We start from the raw sequence: 19182 nt of genomic DNA on the forward strand, positions 1-19182 counted from the left end.
AACCCACGCAGGCAGGAAAAGGCCACTCGGGGGCTGTTCAGGTCCCAGTCAGAAAGTGTGATCTGATATGAATAGCGTAGTGATAGATGTGTCGCTTGTATTTCAGTGCATAAGGTAATAAACGGAAAAAAATATAAACTCTCTCAACTCCAACCACAAGTGCTGCACACAAAGAGCTCAACAGACTCATTTCCAAGTGTGGAGTACTTGTATGTATGTACCTAAAAGAAAGTCACTTATTCGCCACATATCCACTTTATTTATTTTTATTTTTGTAACCAAAATTTGGTTACAAAAATAAAAATAAATAAAGTGTAGTTGGTGTTTTGCCCTGGTCAATATATATATATATATATATATATATATATATATATATATATATATATATATATATATATCATATATTGATATATATTGATATATATATCATGTCATGTAAAAGCTGTACAACACAGCCATATTTTCAGATTTCAAGAGTCTTAATTGAATTTTTAATTAGAAAATGAAATCAAACTGAAATTAAAATTCATTGCGTTCCAATAACCAGATGTTGGATACATTTCTAGTAATTTTTCTTGTAACGTACCAGTAATTTGAGCTCACAGCCACAATGCTGGTGCTCATAGAAAGCCTCCTCTGCATTTAGGTGCGTCCTCATTCATTTCATCATCAGACTCGTTTCTTCCTGAATATGAGTCAGATTATGATCAAACACATCATTTTGAAGCTTCACACATGCTGCTCGTCCTGCGCTGGGCTCCTGTGCTGGGCTCCTGTGCTGGGCTCCTGTGCTGGGCTCCTGTGCTGGGCTCCTGTGCTGGGCTCCTGCGCTGGGCTCCTGCGCTGGGCTCCTGCGCTGGGCTCCTGCGCTGTGCTCCTGCGCTGTGCTCCTGCGCTGGGCTCCTGCGCTGGGCTCCTGCGCTGGGCTCCTGCGCTGGGCTCCTGCGCTGGGCTCCTGCGCTGGGCTCCTGCGCTGGGCTCCTGTGGAAACCAAGGACAGACGCAAACTCCCAGTTCATTTTGAGCTCTTTGTAAAAGCGGCTCCTCTAACACAGAGGATGAGCGGCTTACGCTGTTAACTCAAATGTTAGTCTCAAAGGTTCAGGTCGGGACGGGATGGCGCATGGATCCGGACCGGAGTATGCTTTAGTGACCTGGGCTGTAGAGAAAACTATATCATAACTTCATGATCTGTACAAATCACTTTATAATAACTAAATCTGATCTAATCCAAACTCCTAACCGTTTATTAAGTAAGACTGAATCATTCTTGATCAATTCATTGTTCATTTAGTTATTATAAAGTGGTACCCAATTTTTCTATTCAACATTTTGGTATATGTCTGACAGTGAATCCATGTCACTTATTTTGGACATTTTCCCCCTTTTTTTTAAAGCATTTTTGTGACGGACAGACGGCAAATGTCGAACACTCTTAACCACTGCGCCACAACAAAGCACCCATACAATTTTCCATACCTCCAAATCTTTTAATCCTTTTCAATTTGACTCTATATTTTCTATATATTATGCCTTTATGATTTAATACAAAGATAATCCTGCAATTATACCCACTGTGTACATGAGGCCTACACAGAGCTAGTTCATTGTCTCCAGTGGGGATTTCTGAATTGTATTTATAGTTACTCAAGCATTTGATAGATTTTGGTTGCACCTGTTACGGTTCAGAGACATCCAGTTGCATTATGGGTAGTGTCTTAACCCTCTAATGGGCCCACAGTCCAATGAATATGATTTTCTGTGTGGGTGACGATGTTTGGTTTGGTGATAAACGAGTCCTGAGCTCCATCTGAGATCCTGGTGTGGAGGAACATGCAATACATGTATTATAATATAATATATATTATATTATATAAGTATTTAAAGGACAGACACAGGCAAAACTCTTCATTTGGTTTGTTTTTTCTCAAGTACAAGTCATTACTAATGAGTTCTTTTACCTGTTATTGAACACTTATTAACCAAGCCAAACCAACGCAGTAGTATGTACTTCCATGTAGGCTGTAGTATGTACTTCCATGTAGGCAGTAGTATGTACTTCCATGTAGGCAATAGTTTGTACTTCCATGTAGGCTGTAGTATGTACTTCCATGTAGGCAGTAGTATGTACTTCCATGTAGGCTGTAGTATGTACTTCCATGTAGGCTGTAGTATGTACTTTCATGTAGGCAGTAGTATGTACTTCCATGTAGGCAGTAGTTTGTACTTCCATGTAGGCTGTAGTATGTACTTCCATGTAGGCAGTAGTTTGTACTTCCATGTAGGCAGTAGTATGTACTTCCATGTAGGCAGTAGTTTGTACTTCCATGTAGGCAGTAGTATTTCCATGTAGGCAATAGTATGTACATCCATGTAGGCAGTACTATGTACATCCATGTAGGCAGTAGTATGTACTTCCATGTAGTATGTACATCCATGTAGGCAGTAGTATGTACTTCCATGTAGGCTGTAGTATGTACATCCATGTAGGCAGTAGTATGTACTTCCATGTAGGCAGTAGTATGTACTTCCATGTAGTATGTACATCCATGTAGGCAGTAGTATGTACTTCCATGTAGGCTGTAGTATGTACTTCCATGTAGGCAGTAGTATGTACATCCATGTAGGCAGTACTATGTACTTCCATGTAGGCAGTAGGATGTACATCCATGTAGGCAGTAGTATGTACTTCCATGTAGTATGTACATCCATGTAGGCAGTAGTATGTACTTCCATGTAGTATTTACATCCATGTAGGCAGTAGTATGTACTTCCAAGTAGGCAGTAGTATGTACTTCCATGTAGGCTGTAGTATGTACTTTCATGTAGGCAGTAGTATGTACTTCCATGTAGGCAGTAGTTTGTACTTCCATGTAGGCTGTAGTATGTACTTCCATGTAGGCAGTAGTTTGTACTTCCATGTAGGCAGTAGTATGTACTTCCATGTAGGCAGTAGTTTGTACTTCCATGTAGGCAGTAGTATTTCCATGTAGGCAATAGTATGTACATCCATGTAGGCAGTACTATGTACATCCATGTAGGCAGTAGTATGTACTTCCATGTAGTATGTACATCCATGTAGGCAGTAGTATGTACTTCCATGTAGGCTGTAGTATGTACATCCATGTAGGCAGTAGTATGTACTTCCATGTAGGCAGTAGTATGTACTTCCATGTAGGCAGTAGTATGTACATCCATGTAGGCAGTACTATGTACTTCCATGTAGGCAGTAGGATGTACATCCATGTAGGCAGTAGTATGTACTTCCATGTAGTATGTACATCCATGTAGGCAGTAGTATGTACTTCCATGTAGTATTTACATCCATGTAGGCAGTAGTATGTACTTCCATGTAGGCAGTAGTATGTACATCCATGTAGGCAGTAGTATGTACTTCCATGTAGGCAATAGTATGTACATCCATGCAGGCAGTAGTATGTATTTCCATGTAGGCTGTAGTATGTACTTCCATGTAGGCAGTAGTATGTACTTCCATGTAGGCAGTAGTATGTACTTCCATGCAGGCAGTAGTATGTACTTCCATGTAGGCAGTAGTATGTACTTCCATGTAGGCAGTAGTATGTACATCCATGTAGGCAGTAGTATTTCCATGTAGGCAGTAGTATGTACTTCCATGAAGGCAGTAGTATGTACATCCATGTAGGCTGTAGTATGTACTTCCATGTAGGCAGTAGTATGTACTTCCATGTAGGCAGTAGTATGTACATCCATGTAGGCTGTAGTATGTACATCCATGTAGGCTGTAGTATGTACTTCCATGTAGGCAATAGTATGTACATCCATGTAGGCAGTAGTATGTATTTCCATGTAGGCTGTAGTATGTACTTCCATGTAGACGTAGACAATAGTATGTACATCCATGTAGGCAGTAGTATTTCCATGTAGGCAACAGTATGTACATCCATGTAGGCAGTAGTATTTCCATGTAGGCAACAGTATGTACTTCCATGTAGGCTGCAGTATGTACTTCCATGTAGGCAATAGTATGTACTTCCATGTAGGCTGTAGTATGTACTTCCATGTAGGCTGTAGTATGTACTTCCATGTAGGCAGTAGTATGTACTTCCATGTAGGCAGTAGTATGTATATCCATGTAGGCAGTAGTATTTCCATGTAGGCAATAGTATGTACATCCATGTAGGCAGTAGTATGTACTTCCATGTAGGCAGTAGTATGTACATCCATGTAGGCAGTAGTATGTACTTCCATGTAGGCAGTAGTATGTACATCCATGTAGGCAGTAGTATGTACTTCCATGTAGGCAGTAGTATGTACATCCATGTAGGCTGTAGTATGTACTTCCATGCAGGCAGTAGTATGTACATCCATGTAGGCAGTAGTATGTACTTCCATGTAGGCTGTAGTATGTACTTCCATGTAGGCTGTAGTATGTACTTCCATGTAGGCAGTAGTATGTACTTCCATGTAGGCAGTAGTATGTACTTCCATGTAGGCTGTAGTATGTACTTTCATGTAGGCAGTAGTATGTACTTCCATGTAGGCAGTAGTTTGTACTTCCATGTAGGCTGTAGTATGTACTTCCATGTAGGCAGTAGTTTGTACTTCCATGTAGGCAGTAGTATGTACTTCCATGTAGGCAGTAGTTTGTACTTCCATGTAGGCAGTAGTATTTCCATGTAGGCAATAGTATGTACATCCATGTAGGCAGTACTATGTACATCCATGTAGGCAGTAGTATGTACTTCCATGTAGTATGTACATCCATGTAGGCAGTAGTATGTACTTCCATGTAGGCTGTAGTATGTACATCCATGTAGGCAGTAGTATGTACTTCCATGTAGGCAGTAGTATGTACTTCCATGTAGTATGTACATCCATGTAGGCAGTAGTATGTACTTCCATGTAGGCTGTAGTATGTACTTCCATGTAGGCAGTAGTATGTACATCCATGTAGGCAGTACTATGTACTTCCATGTAGGCAGTAGGATGTACATCCATGTAGGCAGTAGTATGTACTTCCATGTAGTATGTACATCCATGTAGGCAGTAGTATGTACTTCCATGTAGTATTTACATCCATGTAGGCAGTAGTATGTACTTCCATGTAGGCAGTAGTATGTACATCCATGTAGGCAGTAGTATGTACTTCCATGTAGGCAATAGTATGTACATCCATGCAGGCAGTAGTATGTATTTCCATGTAGGCTGTAGTATGTACTTCCATGCAGGCAGTAGTATGTACTTCCATGTAGGCAGTAGTATGTACTTCCATGCAGGCAGTAGTATGTACTTCCATGTAGGCAGTAGTATGTACTTCCATGTAGGCAGTAGTATGTACATCCATGTAGGCAGTAGTATTTCCATGTAGGCAGTAGTATGTACTTCCATGAAGGCAGTAGTATGTACATCCATGTAGGCTGTAGTATGTACTTCCATGTAGGCAGTAGTATGTACTTCCATGTAGGCAGTAGTATGTACATCCATGTAGGCTGTAGTATGTACATCCATGTAGGCTGTAGTATGTACTTCCATGTAGGCAATAGTATGTACATCCATGTAGGCAGTAGTATGTATTTCCATGTAGGCTGTAGTATGTACTTCCATGTAGACGTAGACAATAGTATGTACATCCATGTAGGCAGTAGTATTTCCATGTAGGCAACAGTATGTACATCCATGTAGGCAGTAGTATTTCCATGTAGGCAACAGTATGTACTTCCATGTAGGCTGCAGTATGTACTTCCATGTAGGCAATAGTATGTACTTCAAATCAAATCAAATCAAATCATGTAGACGTAGACAATAGTATGTACATCCATGTAGGCAGTAGTATTTCCATGTAGGCAACAGTATGTACATCCATGTAGGCAGTAGTATTTCCATGTAGGCAACAGTATGTACTTCCATGTAGGCTGTAGTATGTACTTCCATGTAGGCAGTAGTATGTACTTCCATGTAGGCAGTAGTATGTATATCCATGTAGGCAGTAGTATTTCCATGTAGGCAATAGTATGTACATCCATGTAGGCAGTAGTATGTACTTCCATGTAGGCAGTAGTATGTACATCCATGTAGGCAGTAGTATGTACTTCCATGTAGGCAGTAGTATGTACATCCATGTAGGCAGTAGTATGTACTTCCATGTAGGCAGTAGTATGTACATCCATGTAGGCTGTAGTATGTACTTCCATGCAGGCAGTAGTATGTACATCCATGTAGGCAGTAGTATGTATTTCCATGTAGGCAGTAGTATGTACATCCATGTAGGCTGTAGTATGTACTTCCATGTAGGCAGTAGTATGTACATCCATGTAGGCTGTAATATGTACATCCATGTAGGCTGTAGTATGTACTTCCATGTAGGCTGTAGTATGTACATCCATGTAGGCAGTAGTATGTACTTCCATGTAGGCAGTAGTATGTACTTCCATGCAGGCAGTAGTATGTACTTCCATGTAGGCAGTAGTATGTACTTCCATGTAGGCAGTAGTATGTACATCCATGTAGGCAGTAGTATTTCCATGTAGGCAATAGTATGTACATCCATGTAGGCTGTAGTATGTACTTCCATGTAGGCTATGTAGGCAGTAGTATGTACATCCATGTAGGCAGTAGTCTGTACTTCCATGTAGGCAGTAGTATGTACATCCATGTAGGCAGTAGTATTTACTTCCATGTAGGCAGTAGTATGTACATCCATGTAGGCAGTAGTATTTCCATGTAGGCAATAGTATGTACATCCATGTAGGCAGTAGTATGTACTTCCATGTAGGCAGTAGTATGTACATCCATGTAGGCTGTAGTATGTACTTCCATGCAGGCAGTAGTATGTACATCCATGTAGGCAGTAGTATGTACTTCCATGTAGGCAGTAGTATGTACATCCATGTAGGCTGTAGTATGTACATCCATGTAGGCTGTAGTATGTACTTCCATGTAGGCAATAGTATGTACATCCATGTAGGCAGTAGTATGTATTTCCATGTAGGCTGTAGTATGTACTTCCATGTAGACGTAGACAATAGTATGTACATCCATGTAGGCAGTAGTATTTCCATGTAGGCAACAGTATGTACATCCATGTAGGCAGTAGTATTTCCATGTAGGCAACAGTATGTACTTCCATGTAGGCTGTAGTATGTACTTCCATGTAGGCAATAGTATGTACTTCCATGTAGGCTGTAGTATGTACTTCCATGTAGGCTGTAGTATGTACATCCATGTAGGCAGTAGTATGTACTTCCATGTAGGCTGTAGTATGTACTTCCATGTAGACGTAGACAATAGTATGTACATCCATGTAGGCAGTAGTATGTACTTCCATGTAGGCAGTAGTATGTACTTCCATGTAGGCATTAGTATGTATATCCATGTAGGCAGTAGTATTTCCATGTAGGCAATAGTATGTACATCCATGTAGGCAGTAGTATGTACTTCCATGTAGGCAGTAGTATGTACTTCCATGTAGGCAGTAGTATGTACTTCCATGCAGGCAGTAGTATGTACTTCCATGCAGGCAGTAGTATGTACATCCATGTAGGCAGTAGTATGTACTTCCATGTAGGCAGTAGTATGTACATCCATGTAGGCTATAGTATGTACTTCCATGTAGGCAGTAGTATGTACATCCATGTAGGCTGTAATATGTACATCCATGTAGGCTGTAGTATGTACTTCCATGTAGGCTGTAGTATGTACTTCCATGTAGGCAGTAGTATGTACTTCCATGAAGGCAGTAGTATGTACATCCATGTAGGCTGTAGTATGTACTTCCATGTAGGCAGTAGTATGTACATCCATGTAGGCTGTAATATGTACATCCATGTAGGCAGTAGTATTTCCATGTAGGCAACAGTATGTACATCCATGTAGGCAGTAGTATTTCCATGTAGGCAACAGTATGTACTTCCATGTAGGCTGTAGTATGTACTTCCATGTAGGCTGTAGTATGTACTTCCATGTAGGCTGTAGTATGTACTTCCATGTAGACATAGACAATAGTATGTACATCCATGTAGGCAGTAGTATTTCCATGTAGGCAATAGTATGTACATCCATGTAGGCTGTAGTATGTACTTCCATGCAGGCAGTAGTGTGTACATCCATGTAGGCAGTAGTATGTACTTCCATGTAGGCAGTAGTATGTACTTCCATGTAGGCAGTAGTATGTATATCCATGTAGGCAGTAGTATTTCCATGTAGGCAATAGTATGTACATCCATGTAGGCAGTAGTATGTACTTCCATGTAGGCAGTAGTATGTACATCCATGTAGGCAGTAGTATGTACTTCCATGTAGGCAGTAGTATGTACATCCATGTAGGCAGTAGTATGTACTTCCATGTAGGCAGTAGTATGTACATCCATGTAGGCTGTAGTATGTACTTCCATGCAGGCAGTAGTATGTACATCCATGTAGGCAGTAGTATGTACTTCCATGTAGGCAGTAGTATGTACATCCATGTAGGCCTAAGTATGTACTTCCATGTAGGCAGTAGTATGTACATCCATGTAGGCTGTAATATGTACATCCATGTAGGCTGTAGTATGTACTTCCATGTAGGCAGTAGTATGTACTTCCATGAAGGCAGTAGTATGTACATCCATGTAGGCAGTAGTATGTACTTCCATGTAGGCAGTAGTATGTACATCCATGTAGGCTGTAGTATGTACTTCCATGTAGGCAGTAGTATGTACATCCATGTAGGCTGTAATATGTACATCCATGTAGGCTGTAGTATGTACTTCCATGTAGGCTGTAGTATGTACTTCCATGTAGGCAGTAGTATGTACTTCCATGAAGGCAGTAGTATGTACATACATGTAGGCTGTAGTATGTACTTCCATGTAGGCAGTAGTATGTACATCCATGTAGGCTGTAATATGTACATCCATGTAGGCAGTAGTATTTCCATGTAGGCAACAGTATGTACATCCATGTAGGCAGTAGTATTTCCATGTAGGCAACAGTATGTACTTCCATGTAGGCTGTAGTATGTACTTCCATGTAGGCAATAGTATGTACTTCCATGTAGGCTGTAGTATGTACTTCCATGTAGGCAGTAGTATGTACTTCCATGTAGGCTGTAGTATGTACTTCCATGTAGACGTAGACAATAGTATGTACATCCATGTAGGCAGTAGTATTTCCATGTAGGCAATAGTATGTACATCCATGTAGGCTGTAGTATGTACTTCCATGCAGGCAGTAGTGTGTACATCCATGTAGGCAGTAGTATGTACTTCCATGTAGGCAGTAGTATGTACTTCCATGTAGGCAGTAGTATGTATATCCATGTAGGCAGTAGTATTTCCATGTAGGCAATAGTATGTACATCCATGTAGGCAGTAGTATGTACTTCCATGTAGGCAGTAGTATGTACATCCATGTAGGCAGTAGTATGTACTTCCATGTAGGCAGTAGTATGTACATCCATGTAGGCAGTAGTATGTACTTCCATGTAGGCAGTAGTATGTACATCCATGTAGGCTGTAGTATGTACTTCCATGCAGGCAGTAGTATGTACATCCATGTAGGCAGTAGTATGTACTTCCATGTAGGCAGTAGTATGTACATCCATGTAGGCTGTAGTATTTACTTCCATGCAGGCAGTAGTATGTACATCCATGTAGGCTGTAATATGTACATCCATGTAGGCTGTAGTATGCACTTCCATGTAGGCTGTAGTATGTACATCCATGTAGGCAGTAGTATGTACTTCCATGTAGGCAGTAGTATGTACTTCCATGCAGGCAGTAGTATGTACTTCCATGTAGGCAGTAGTATGTACTTCCATGTAGGCAGTAGTATGTACATCCATGTAGGCAGTAGTATTTCCATGTAGGCAATAGTATGTACATCCATGTAGGCATTAGTATGTACTTCCATGTAGGCTATGTAGGCAGTAGTATGTACATCCATGTAGGCAGTAGTCTGTACTTCCATGTAGGCAGTAGTATGTACATCCATGTAGGCAGTAGTATGTACTTCCATGTAGGCAGTAGTATGTACATCCATGTAGGCAGTAGTATTTCCATGTAGGCAATAGTATGTACATCCATGTAGGCAGTAGTATGTACTTCCATGTAGGCAGTAGTATGTACATCCATGTAGGCTGTAGTATGTACTTCCATGCAGGCAGTAGTATGTACATCCATGTAGGCAGTAGTATGTACTTCCATGTAGGCAGTAGTATGTACATCCATGTAGGCTGTAGTATGTACATCCATGTAGGCTGTAGTATGTACTTCCATGTAGGCAATAGTATGTACATCCATGTAGGCAGTAGTATGTATTTCCATGTAGGCTGTAGTATGTACTTCCATGTAGACGTAGACAATAGTATGTACATCCATGTAGGCAGTAGTATTTCCATGTAGGCAACAGTATGTACATCCATGTAGGCAGTAGTATTTCCATGTAGGCAACAGTATGTACTTCCATGTAGGCTGTAGTATGTACTTCCATGTAGGCAATAGTATGTACTTCCATGTAGGCTGTAGTATGTACTTCCATGTAGGCTGTAGTATGTACATCCATGTAGGCAGTAGTATGTACTTCCATGTAGGCTGTAGTATGTACTTCCATGTAGACGTAGACAATAGTATGTACATCCATGTAGGCAGTAGTATGTACTTCCATGTAGGCAGTAGTATGTACTTCCATGTAGGCAGTAGTATGTATATCCATGTAGGCAGTAGTATTTCCATGTAGGCAATAGTATGTACATCCATGTAGGCAGTAGTATGTACTTCCATGTAGGCAGTAGTATGTACTTCCATGTAGGCAGTAGTATGTACTTCCATGCAGGCAGTAGTATGTACTTCCATACAGGCAGTAGTATGTACATCCATGTAGGCAGTAGTATGTAATTCCATGTAGGCAGTAGTATGTACATCCATGTAGGCTGTAGTATGTACTTCCATGTAGGCAGTAGTATGTACATCCATGTAGGCTGTAATATGTACATCCATGTAGGCTGTAGTATGTACTTCCATGTAGGCTGTAGTATGTACATCCATGTAGGCTGTAGTATGTACTTCCATGTAGGCAGTAGTATGTACATCCATGTAGGCAGTAGTATTTCCATGTAGGCAATAGTATGTACATCCATGTAGGCTGTAGTATGTACTTCCATGTAGGCAGTAGTATGTACATCCATGTAGGCAGTAGTATGTACTTCCATGTAGGCAGTAGTATGTACATCCATGTAGGCAGTAGTATGTACTTCCATGTAGGCAGTAGTATGTACTTCCATGTAGGCAGTAGTATGTACTTCCATGTAGGCTGAAGTCACTTCTTGGTGGATTAAAGACATTCTCGGTGCATCGATGAGTCGACTAAAAGGGGCGTCGCCTTGTGCTGCTCAGAGGTGATGTAAGAGTGACATCACACGGGGCTTTCCTTTTCTTCTTTACCCTTTGAAACTAAAATAAAATAAAAGCCACCTACACACATTAGTATGATTATTCTGCTTTGTAACAATAATTCCAGTTATTGCAGATGTTGAACTCATGATTGATTTGCTTTAGTGGGCAAAAGTATAAAACTACAGCCAATGGAGGGACCCGGCTGTTAGTAAAATAACTGTATTTAGCCTGTCGTAGCCTAAGGACGGCCCTAAGGGCCCTAAGCCATGGCCCGTCTTGCCTAACGTGGGACTAACATTGTTTGTATGTTAAACTAAGCTTTACTAACGAGTTATGTATTTTTAACTCTTATCTATTGTTTTATGTGGAAGAATATTACTGCAGTAAAAACTAACGGGGGATCCACAATAAGTACATAATAGATCAAGTATCTGACCCAAAGTGCACTGACAACACCACAGGATCACAAGAATTCACATGATTACAAACACAAAACTAGTCACTCCCAAATCTCAAACTCGCTCCTTTTCCTTTCTTCTGAGGCCCACATGAATCGTTTTAATCCCATTGAAATAATTGGTAAATTTATGCAAATGTTGGTGGACTAAGACTCCATCGACTCCTCATATGAACCTGGGTTGACTTCCCCCTCCCCAGACACCATTTCAATAACTACCCGTAGTAAAAATGTAGGTGAAGTGTGCAGTAAACGACCTCCCCCACATTTCTCCTGAATGGAGCTGGTATTGTGTCTCGTCACAAAGATAAATGTCTAAAACAAAGCCGTGACAATCCAGAGCTGAACTTATAAAACACTGATATGTTTCCACTGACAGTAATAAAACAGAAGGTCGGTCCAATTCCTGTGTGCTGCAATAAACTCTCCAAAAATTACCACTGTAAATGTGAGGGGCAATTTGGAAAGTCTGTTATTTATTGCAAGGTCTTAGCGTAAGTTGTAACATTTAATCATTTTTGCCACTTTATATTCTAAACCGCAGCTGCAAAAAGATGCTGACTAATCGAGGATTCAACTCGTCTGACCCAGGACTAAATCAGGACCATAAAACAGCAAAGGGCTAAGATGCTGAATAGGTGGGAATACAACTGCCCTAAACCAGGACAGAATTTAAGGTTAAGTACTAAAAATGTTAATCAGCACTAAACCAGGACAATTGGATCAGATCAAAAGGAAGTCTCACTAGATAAAACTAGATAAAACCAGGTAAAACTTCATAAACTGACCAATTGAGAACTAGAATCCAGTTGTGAGAAAGATCATATATTGACCACACGACTCGTCTCCATGAGGATGTTATTGCTTAGTCCAGAATGTCCACATTTCATGCTTTACCCATGTTTTTAAGCCTGTAAACTGTTCCTGGTTTAGTCCTGCTTTGGCCCTGTAATCCAAGTCAAGATTATTTTAGTACTAAACCTTATTTTGTCCAATTTAGTCCTGGATTAGTCCTTTTCCAGTCCTGGTTCGGTATCTTAGACCTGTGCAGCTTTACGGCTCTGATTTACCGGTAGTCCTGGTTCATTCCACCTTAACGCTTTCACAGACACACACTTTTTGCCGCACATTTCAAAGACACACCTGACAGTTCAACGGGAAATCCTGCCTTTGTGACAGAAGCCTCTAAAGGATCTGACAGTGGACACATTAAAGGACGTCTCTGGCAGCAGGGACTCCCCACAGAAGCCTTCACGTCGCTTTAGGGGAGTCCCGAATCAAAAGAATAATTCATATTTGCAGGTGCAGAGGTAGTTATTATGCAAATGTAACAGGCCTTTAGCTGGAGAGAGAGAGCGAGCGATGAAATGTGAGGTAAAAGACGTGTTAATGATGATGGAGAGGCTTTTATCACTGCTCTGGGGATAATCCTCAAGAAATCTGGACTAAACCACAACTAAACCAAGATTGAACCGATAATAAGGTCTACACCGAGACTAAATTGGGACTAGGACTAAACCAGGGCAATTATGTGACGTATCCAGGGCAACACAGACTCAAAATATTGGTCTTGGATTAAACCAGGATTGTGTCTGCAGTATAAATGAAGACCAAAACGAAACACATTTCCATATTTACAGTTAGTGAAATGGTGGTTTGTGTTTGAAGGTGTAAAACGTTTGATGTGAGATTGGGACTTGATCATCGGGTCAAACTTGATTAAAACGTAATAAAACTGCTCTAACTTCAGCATCCGACCACCTTTGTCCAATGTCCCTCTTCTGATCAGTGGTGGAAGAAATACTACATTTCATGACTCAAGTAGAAGTACAGTAAACGTACAGATAAAGTATTCAAGTGCCTATTTAGAAATGTACGTGTGTATTTTTTATGAAATGACAAATGTAGGGAATTGTGATGATGTTTGATCACCTGACGCGATTTCTTCATTTTCCTGTTAAGTCAATCCCGGGACTTGAACTCAAAACCTACTGGCAAGATGTCGCCATATATTAATGTGCTTAGTTTCCCTCAGCCATTTCAGCAGGACTCAAGCTGTAAAAAACTATACTACCGGTACTACTTTTCCGTCCAATTAAAAAAACGCAGTGGATTAAAAGTACAGATACTGCTCTCAAATGTAGTACAAACGTATCCACTGTAAAAGTGTTACTTAAGTACTTATTTTTTACTTTCCACTGCCTCTGATGTACTCGAAAATTCTTGTTAGATTTGAAGAAGATGGTAAATACATGGTTAAACTGGGGTCAATGGTGACAGTTTAGAGGAAGACTTTAGAGGAGACGTATGGATGAAGTCAGATCGAAATCAGAGGATGAAGAGAAACGCTCTACAGTTTGTCCAGAGACGGAAGTGTGAAGGAGGCGACGCGAGGAGAGAGAGAACGTCTTGGCTGTGTACTTTGTGAGTCAGCAGATCTGGAGCAGCTCGGCCACAGTTTGAGAACGAACGGAGGATAAATTGGAATAAAGAGAGCGGGACCAGAGAAGTGTGATCAGGAGTGTGCGGCGAGTGCAGAATATGATGTCTCCCACTTGAATACCTCTTAGCGTCTGTGACTGCACGTGCTTGTAAATGTCACGCAATACATGAACGGACCACAACATGGACCACAAAAGTGCATAAATGATCTCTTTATGCTATAGTACTTCATCTACTGACAGCAGAGGGAATTACAATGGGGGAATAATACTAATGCGAGCGCAGCGCTATGAGGAACAGAAATGCTCCGAACGAGTCTGGCTATGATTTATAAAGAGAGTACAGGAGGTATTCAGATCTCTACCTATGACATCATAAATCTGGGGAGTTTGAAATGGAGTTGTTTAATTCATCCTGTTTAATAATACAGGATGAATGAAACACGTGTGAGTGAAGCTGAACACAACTCCAGGTATATTTTTGATGAGGGAAAATGGTTAAAAACTCTGCATATTATGTGTCTTTCAACAGTTCGAAACCCGGATCCCTTTTTACTATATTGTCATTCAAGTAATATCATTTTAATTGAGATTTAAACACAATTCTGTCTAAACCTCAATGATCAGCGTGGCTCTTTTTTATGCAGAGTTAAACCAGTAAAAGCATGTGGTTTTCAGACTTTGGAGGAGGAAATCCCATTATTGTTCGTGTCAAATCATCTGTATTGTTTAAATTCAGCCCATTTTTGATTGAAAGCAAATTTGTATACATTTTAATATAGAACGTCATGATCTATCAATATGAGGAATGAAATTGCGATTCATATTTCTGTCATATCTGTCTTAATTGTAGCGTATCATCATCATAAAATCCCTCCTCTTCCCAAATCATCTCAACAGTCGGTCTAATTTGTGCAACTTGTTAAAAATCGATCGGTCTTGTCATGACTCAATTAGGGACTTCCTGTTGTGTCTAATTATCTCATTAGTCTTATTTTGAAATGTCCAAATGAATGTTGCTCTTTTTTCTAATATTGAATCATTCATATTCAGCTCTGGTTTCAGGGCCGGCCCAAGCCTTCAGGGGGCCCTAAGCGAAAACATTTTTGGGGGCCCCTCACCACGTCATCAGAATCAGTTTTATTGCCATTGTCAGTGAACAATTCACATATGGGAACTTTCTTCAACGCTAACAAAGCGCACCAAAACTCCAGGGCATCCGTTTGCCAGTTAGTTTATTCTCAACACCTCACAAGCTCAAATATTGATAACTTAAATCCCACAATGCAACTTGGTATTCCGCTGACATCATCTACTCCCTGTACAAATAACACACGTCCCAGATATGTTTTTGGGCGTATTTGTGAGCGTTAAGGCTCTACAGCCACATTAGCACATTAGTTTAAATTAAATTTTCAGACCTTTTTTGGGTCTTCTGGTGCATTTTAATGTGGTCCAGCCGGCTAAAGTAAGAGTAAAATGTTGAGGTTGTAATGCTATAAAATGATGATGTGATGAAACTGTGCCAGGAGAAAATGATTAAAGCCAGTTATTAATACATTATGGTACTTAATTACTCAATACAATATTGGCTATGAAAAATAATTATGGTCAAATTGATTCATTTTAACTGAAAATGTAAAAGTAATAGTTACTTTACTAATTTATCTTTTACAGCTCCCAACTGTTCCTTCTTGCTAAAGTGACAAAACAAGTTATATTAAATTAAACAAATGGCATAAGCATTGCTTGATTAACAATTAACACTGATAAAACAAACATGTAATTCCCAGAGAATGAACAGAACGAGAAGTGACGGTCTAAACCTCGCTATAGTGAAGAGACTGCGTTTCTGCAACTTTGCCACTTTTGTATAAAAATATATAGTATTATTCTATAACAGACGTAATCATAATATGTCTGGTTATTTTTCACTATCAATTTATTATAATTTATAACAAATAGTCTAATGATGCTTTTTAAATAAATTGCAAATGTTTTATTGCTCTATTAAAAGTGAATTACAATATAAATGTTTGTTCTGATCAGAACATCACACACTGGACTCCTGCACCTTTACGTTCCTCTTATTCCACGTTAAGAAGTAAAACAGACATCACGAGTCATGATTGATCTGACACATGGTGATGTGAGAGAGGGACGCAAACTCAAACCCGCTCATCTCTGACTGAGGCTGCTCAGGGGCCCGGGACAGGGGACCGGGACAGGGGCCTGGGACAGGGGCCCGGGACAGGGGCCCGGGACAGGGGCCCGGGACAGGGGCCGCACACTGTTCACTCCAAAGTCTCACGTCAGAGGTTCTGGACAAGACGGCGCTCGTCTGGACCAGATCTCCGCCTCTTAGTGACCCGGGCATAGAGGCCCCTCACCGGCCTCACCTGCAGCTGACACTACCGGGCTGGTGTAAATGTGAAGCTTATTATCTTTCATTCAGACATATTATTGTGCGCGGTGCAGAGCTCTCGTCGCCTCCAGCCTGAGCGAACTAACGTGACAGAATCGTGTTGTTTCAAACAGCAGCATTAACCGTCTCTTTGTAAGAGAAGTTCAATACCTGGAGAGTGTTGTTGAGTTTGCAGTTTCTTTACATCGTCAAGAAGTTTCTTCTTTCGTTTTTCGGCATCGGGGGGATATATTCCTCTGGACATGAGGACCACGCAGGGACCACGTTGTGTTGTGTTTATGTTTTGCTCTTCTGCTCGCGCGCAATGAAGTTGACCAATCAGCGCAGGTTTGGTGTCTTGGTTGCCAGATTGTCATTACAAATAAATGCGGTTTGTGCGTTATATGTTACCGCTGTGTGCGATGTCGCGCCAGCAGCGCTACTACACTAGTGGTGCACGCTGCGCTTGCACTTCGCATAAGACGGGTTGCCAGATTGGGGGCCCTATTAACGCCTCGGGGCCCTACGCGGCTGCTTAGTTCGCTTATAGGCTGGGCCGGCCCTGTCTGGTTTAACAGGCTGATTTTGTCAAATGATTCACGCTTGTATTGAAAGAGTTTTCCATTGTTGATGTGTAGAGACAAGACAAGAAGGACTTCGAAGAAATATACAATTTTATTTTAGTAGTAGATATAGGCAAGTCAAAATCAGATAATAATCAGACCTAATAATAATATCGGATCAGATTTCTTTGTATGAGTTAACAGCACAAGAGAAGTCTGATCACCAAATACATCCGGTTACACGTGTCTGTGAATCAGTGGATTTTCAGAATACTAAAATCACCCGTTCAATATTTAAACATTCTCTCTTTAATGTTTGTCCTTGCCACTGTAGTTTGCCCTTTTTTGCATAATTTTGTCGTCAAAACCTGCACAATTTCGATGCTTTATATGTCAGCATTAACCACAAGGAGCCGTGCGTTATGCTAATGCTCATGGTGGGTGCGTGTTACTACTATTTTGAATTGTGACCACACAAAGTTTCAAAGATTTAATTCTAATTCACTTCCGTCTCTTTCCTTCAGAAGTGGACGCGTTCCGTATCCTGCTCTACACGCTGATCTTTCTCCTGAGCGTTTTTGGGAACCTGCTCATCATCATTGTTCTGGTTCTGAACAAACGAATGAGAACAGTGACCAACTCCTTCCTGCTGTCGCTGGCAGTGAGTGACCTGATGATGGCGCTGTTCTGCATGCCCTTCACCCTCATCCCCAACATACTGGAGGACTTCATATTCGGAGAGGCCATGTGCAAGATCACAGCTTACCTCATGGGTAAGAACTACTCTGGCAGCACTGGGATCCTGGTCCTGCTTTCGACCTGGTTTAGTCCTTGTTTAGACCTGGTTTAGTCCTGGTTTAGTTCTGGTGTTCCTCTGTAGGTCCTGGTTTAGTCCTGGTGTGCACATTTTTTGGATCAGGTTTAGTTCTGGTGTTCCTCTGTAGGTCCTGGTTTAGTTCTGGTGTTCCTCTGTAGGTCCTGGTTTAGTTCTGGTGTTCCTCTGTAGGTCCTGGTTTAGTTCTGGTGTTCCTCTGTAGGTCCTGGTTTAGTTCTGGTGTTCCTCTGTAGGTCCTGGTTTAGTTCTGGTGTTCATCTGTAGGTCCTGGTTTAGTTCTGGTGTTCCTCTGTAGGTCCTGGTTTAGTTCTGGTGTGCACATTTTTTGGATCAGGTTTAGTTCTGGTGTTCCTCTGTAGGTCCTGGTTTAGTTCTGGTGTTCCTCTGTAGGTCCTGGTTTAGTTCTGGTGTTCCTCTGTAGGTCCTGGTTTAGTTCTGGTGTTCCTCTGTAGGTCCTGGTTTAGTTCTGGTGTTCCTCTGTAGGTCCTGGTTTAGTTCTGGTGTTCCTCTGTAGGTCCTGGATTAGTTCTGGTGTGCACATTTTTTGGATCAGGTTTAGTTCTGGTGTTCCTCTGTAGGTCCTGGTTTAGTTCTGGTGTTCCTCTGTAGGTCCTGGTTTAGTTCTGGTGTTCCTCTGTAGGTCCTGGTTTAGTTCTGGTGTTCCTCTGTAGGTCCTGGTTTAGTTCTGGTGTTCCTCTGTAGGTCCTGGTTTAGTTCTGGTGTTCCTCTGTAGGTCCTGGTTTAGTTCTGGTGTTCCTCTGTAGGTCCTGGTTTAGTTCTGGTGTTCCTCTGTAGGTCCTGGATTAGTTCTGGTGTGCACATTTTTTGGATCAGGTTTAGTTCTGGTGTTCCTCTGTAGGTCCTGGTTTAGTTCTGGTGTGCACATTTTTTGGATCAGGTTTAGTTCTGGTGTTCCTCTGTAGGTCCTGGTTTAGTTCTGGTGTTCCTCTGTAGGTCCTGGTTTAGTTCTGGTGTTCCTCTGTAGGTCCTGGATTAGTTCTGGTGTGCACATTTTTTGGATCAGGTTTAGTTCTGGTGTTCCTCTGTAGGTCCTGGTTTAGTTCTGGTGTTCCTCTGTAGGTCCTGGTTTAGTTCTGGTGTTCCTCTGTAGGTCCTGGTTTAGTTCTGGTG

General features: G+C 41.2%; 1 protein-coding gene across 1 annotated transcript in view; it reads left to right on the forward strand.

The window, feature by feature from the left end:
• The window catches only part of LOC140359691 (cholecystokinin receptor-like), a 74298-nt gene that overhangs the window by 18452 nt on the left and 36664 nt on the right, over positions 1 to 19182 (forward strand). The window contains exon 2 of the mRNA XM_072444823.1: positions 17741 to 17989. Within this exon, the coding sequence (XP_072300924.1) occupies positions 17741 to 17989 (249 nt within the window). The remainder of the gene's footprint in view (positions 1 to 17740; positions 17990 to 19182) is intronic.

The sequence above is a fragment of the Eucyclogobius newberryi genome, unplaced genomic scaffold, assembly GCF_026437365.1.
Source record: "Eucyclogobius newberryi isolate DKJ021-1_F unplaced genomic scaffold, fEucNew1.0.hap1 SCAF_1, whole genome shotgun sequence".
Classification (NCBI taxonomy): Eukaryota; Metazoa; Chordata; class Actinopteri; order Gobiiformes; family Gobiidae; genus Eucyclogobius; species Eucyclogobius newberryi.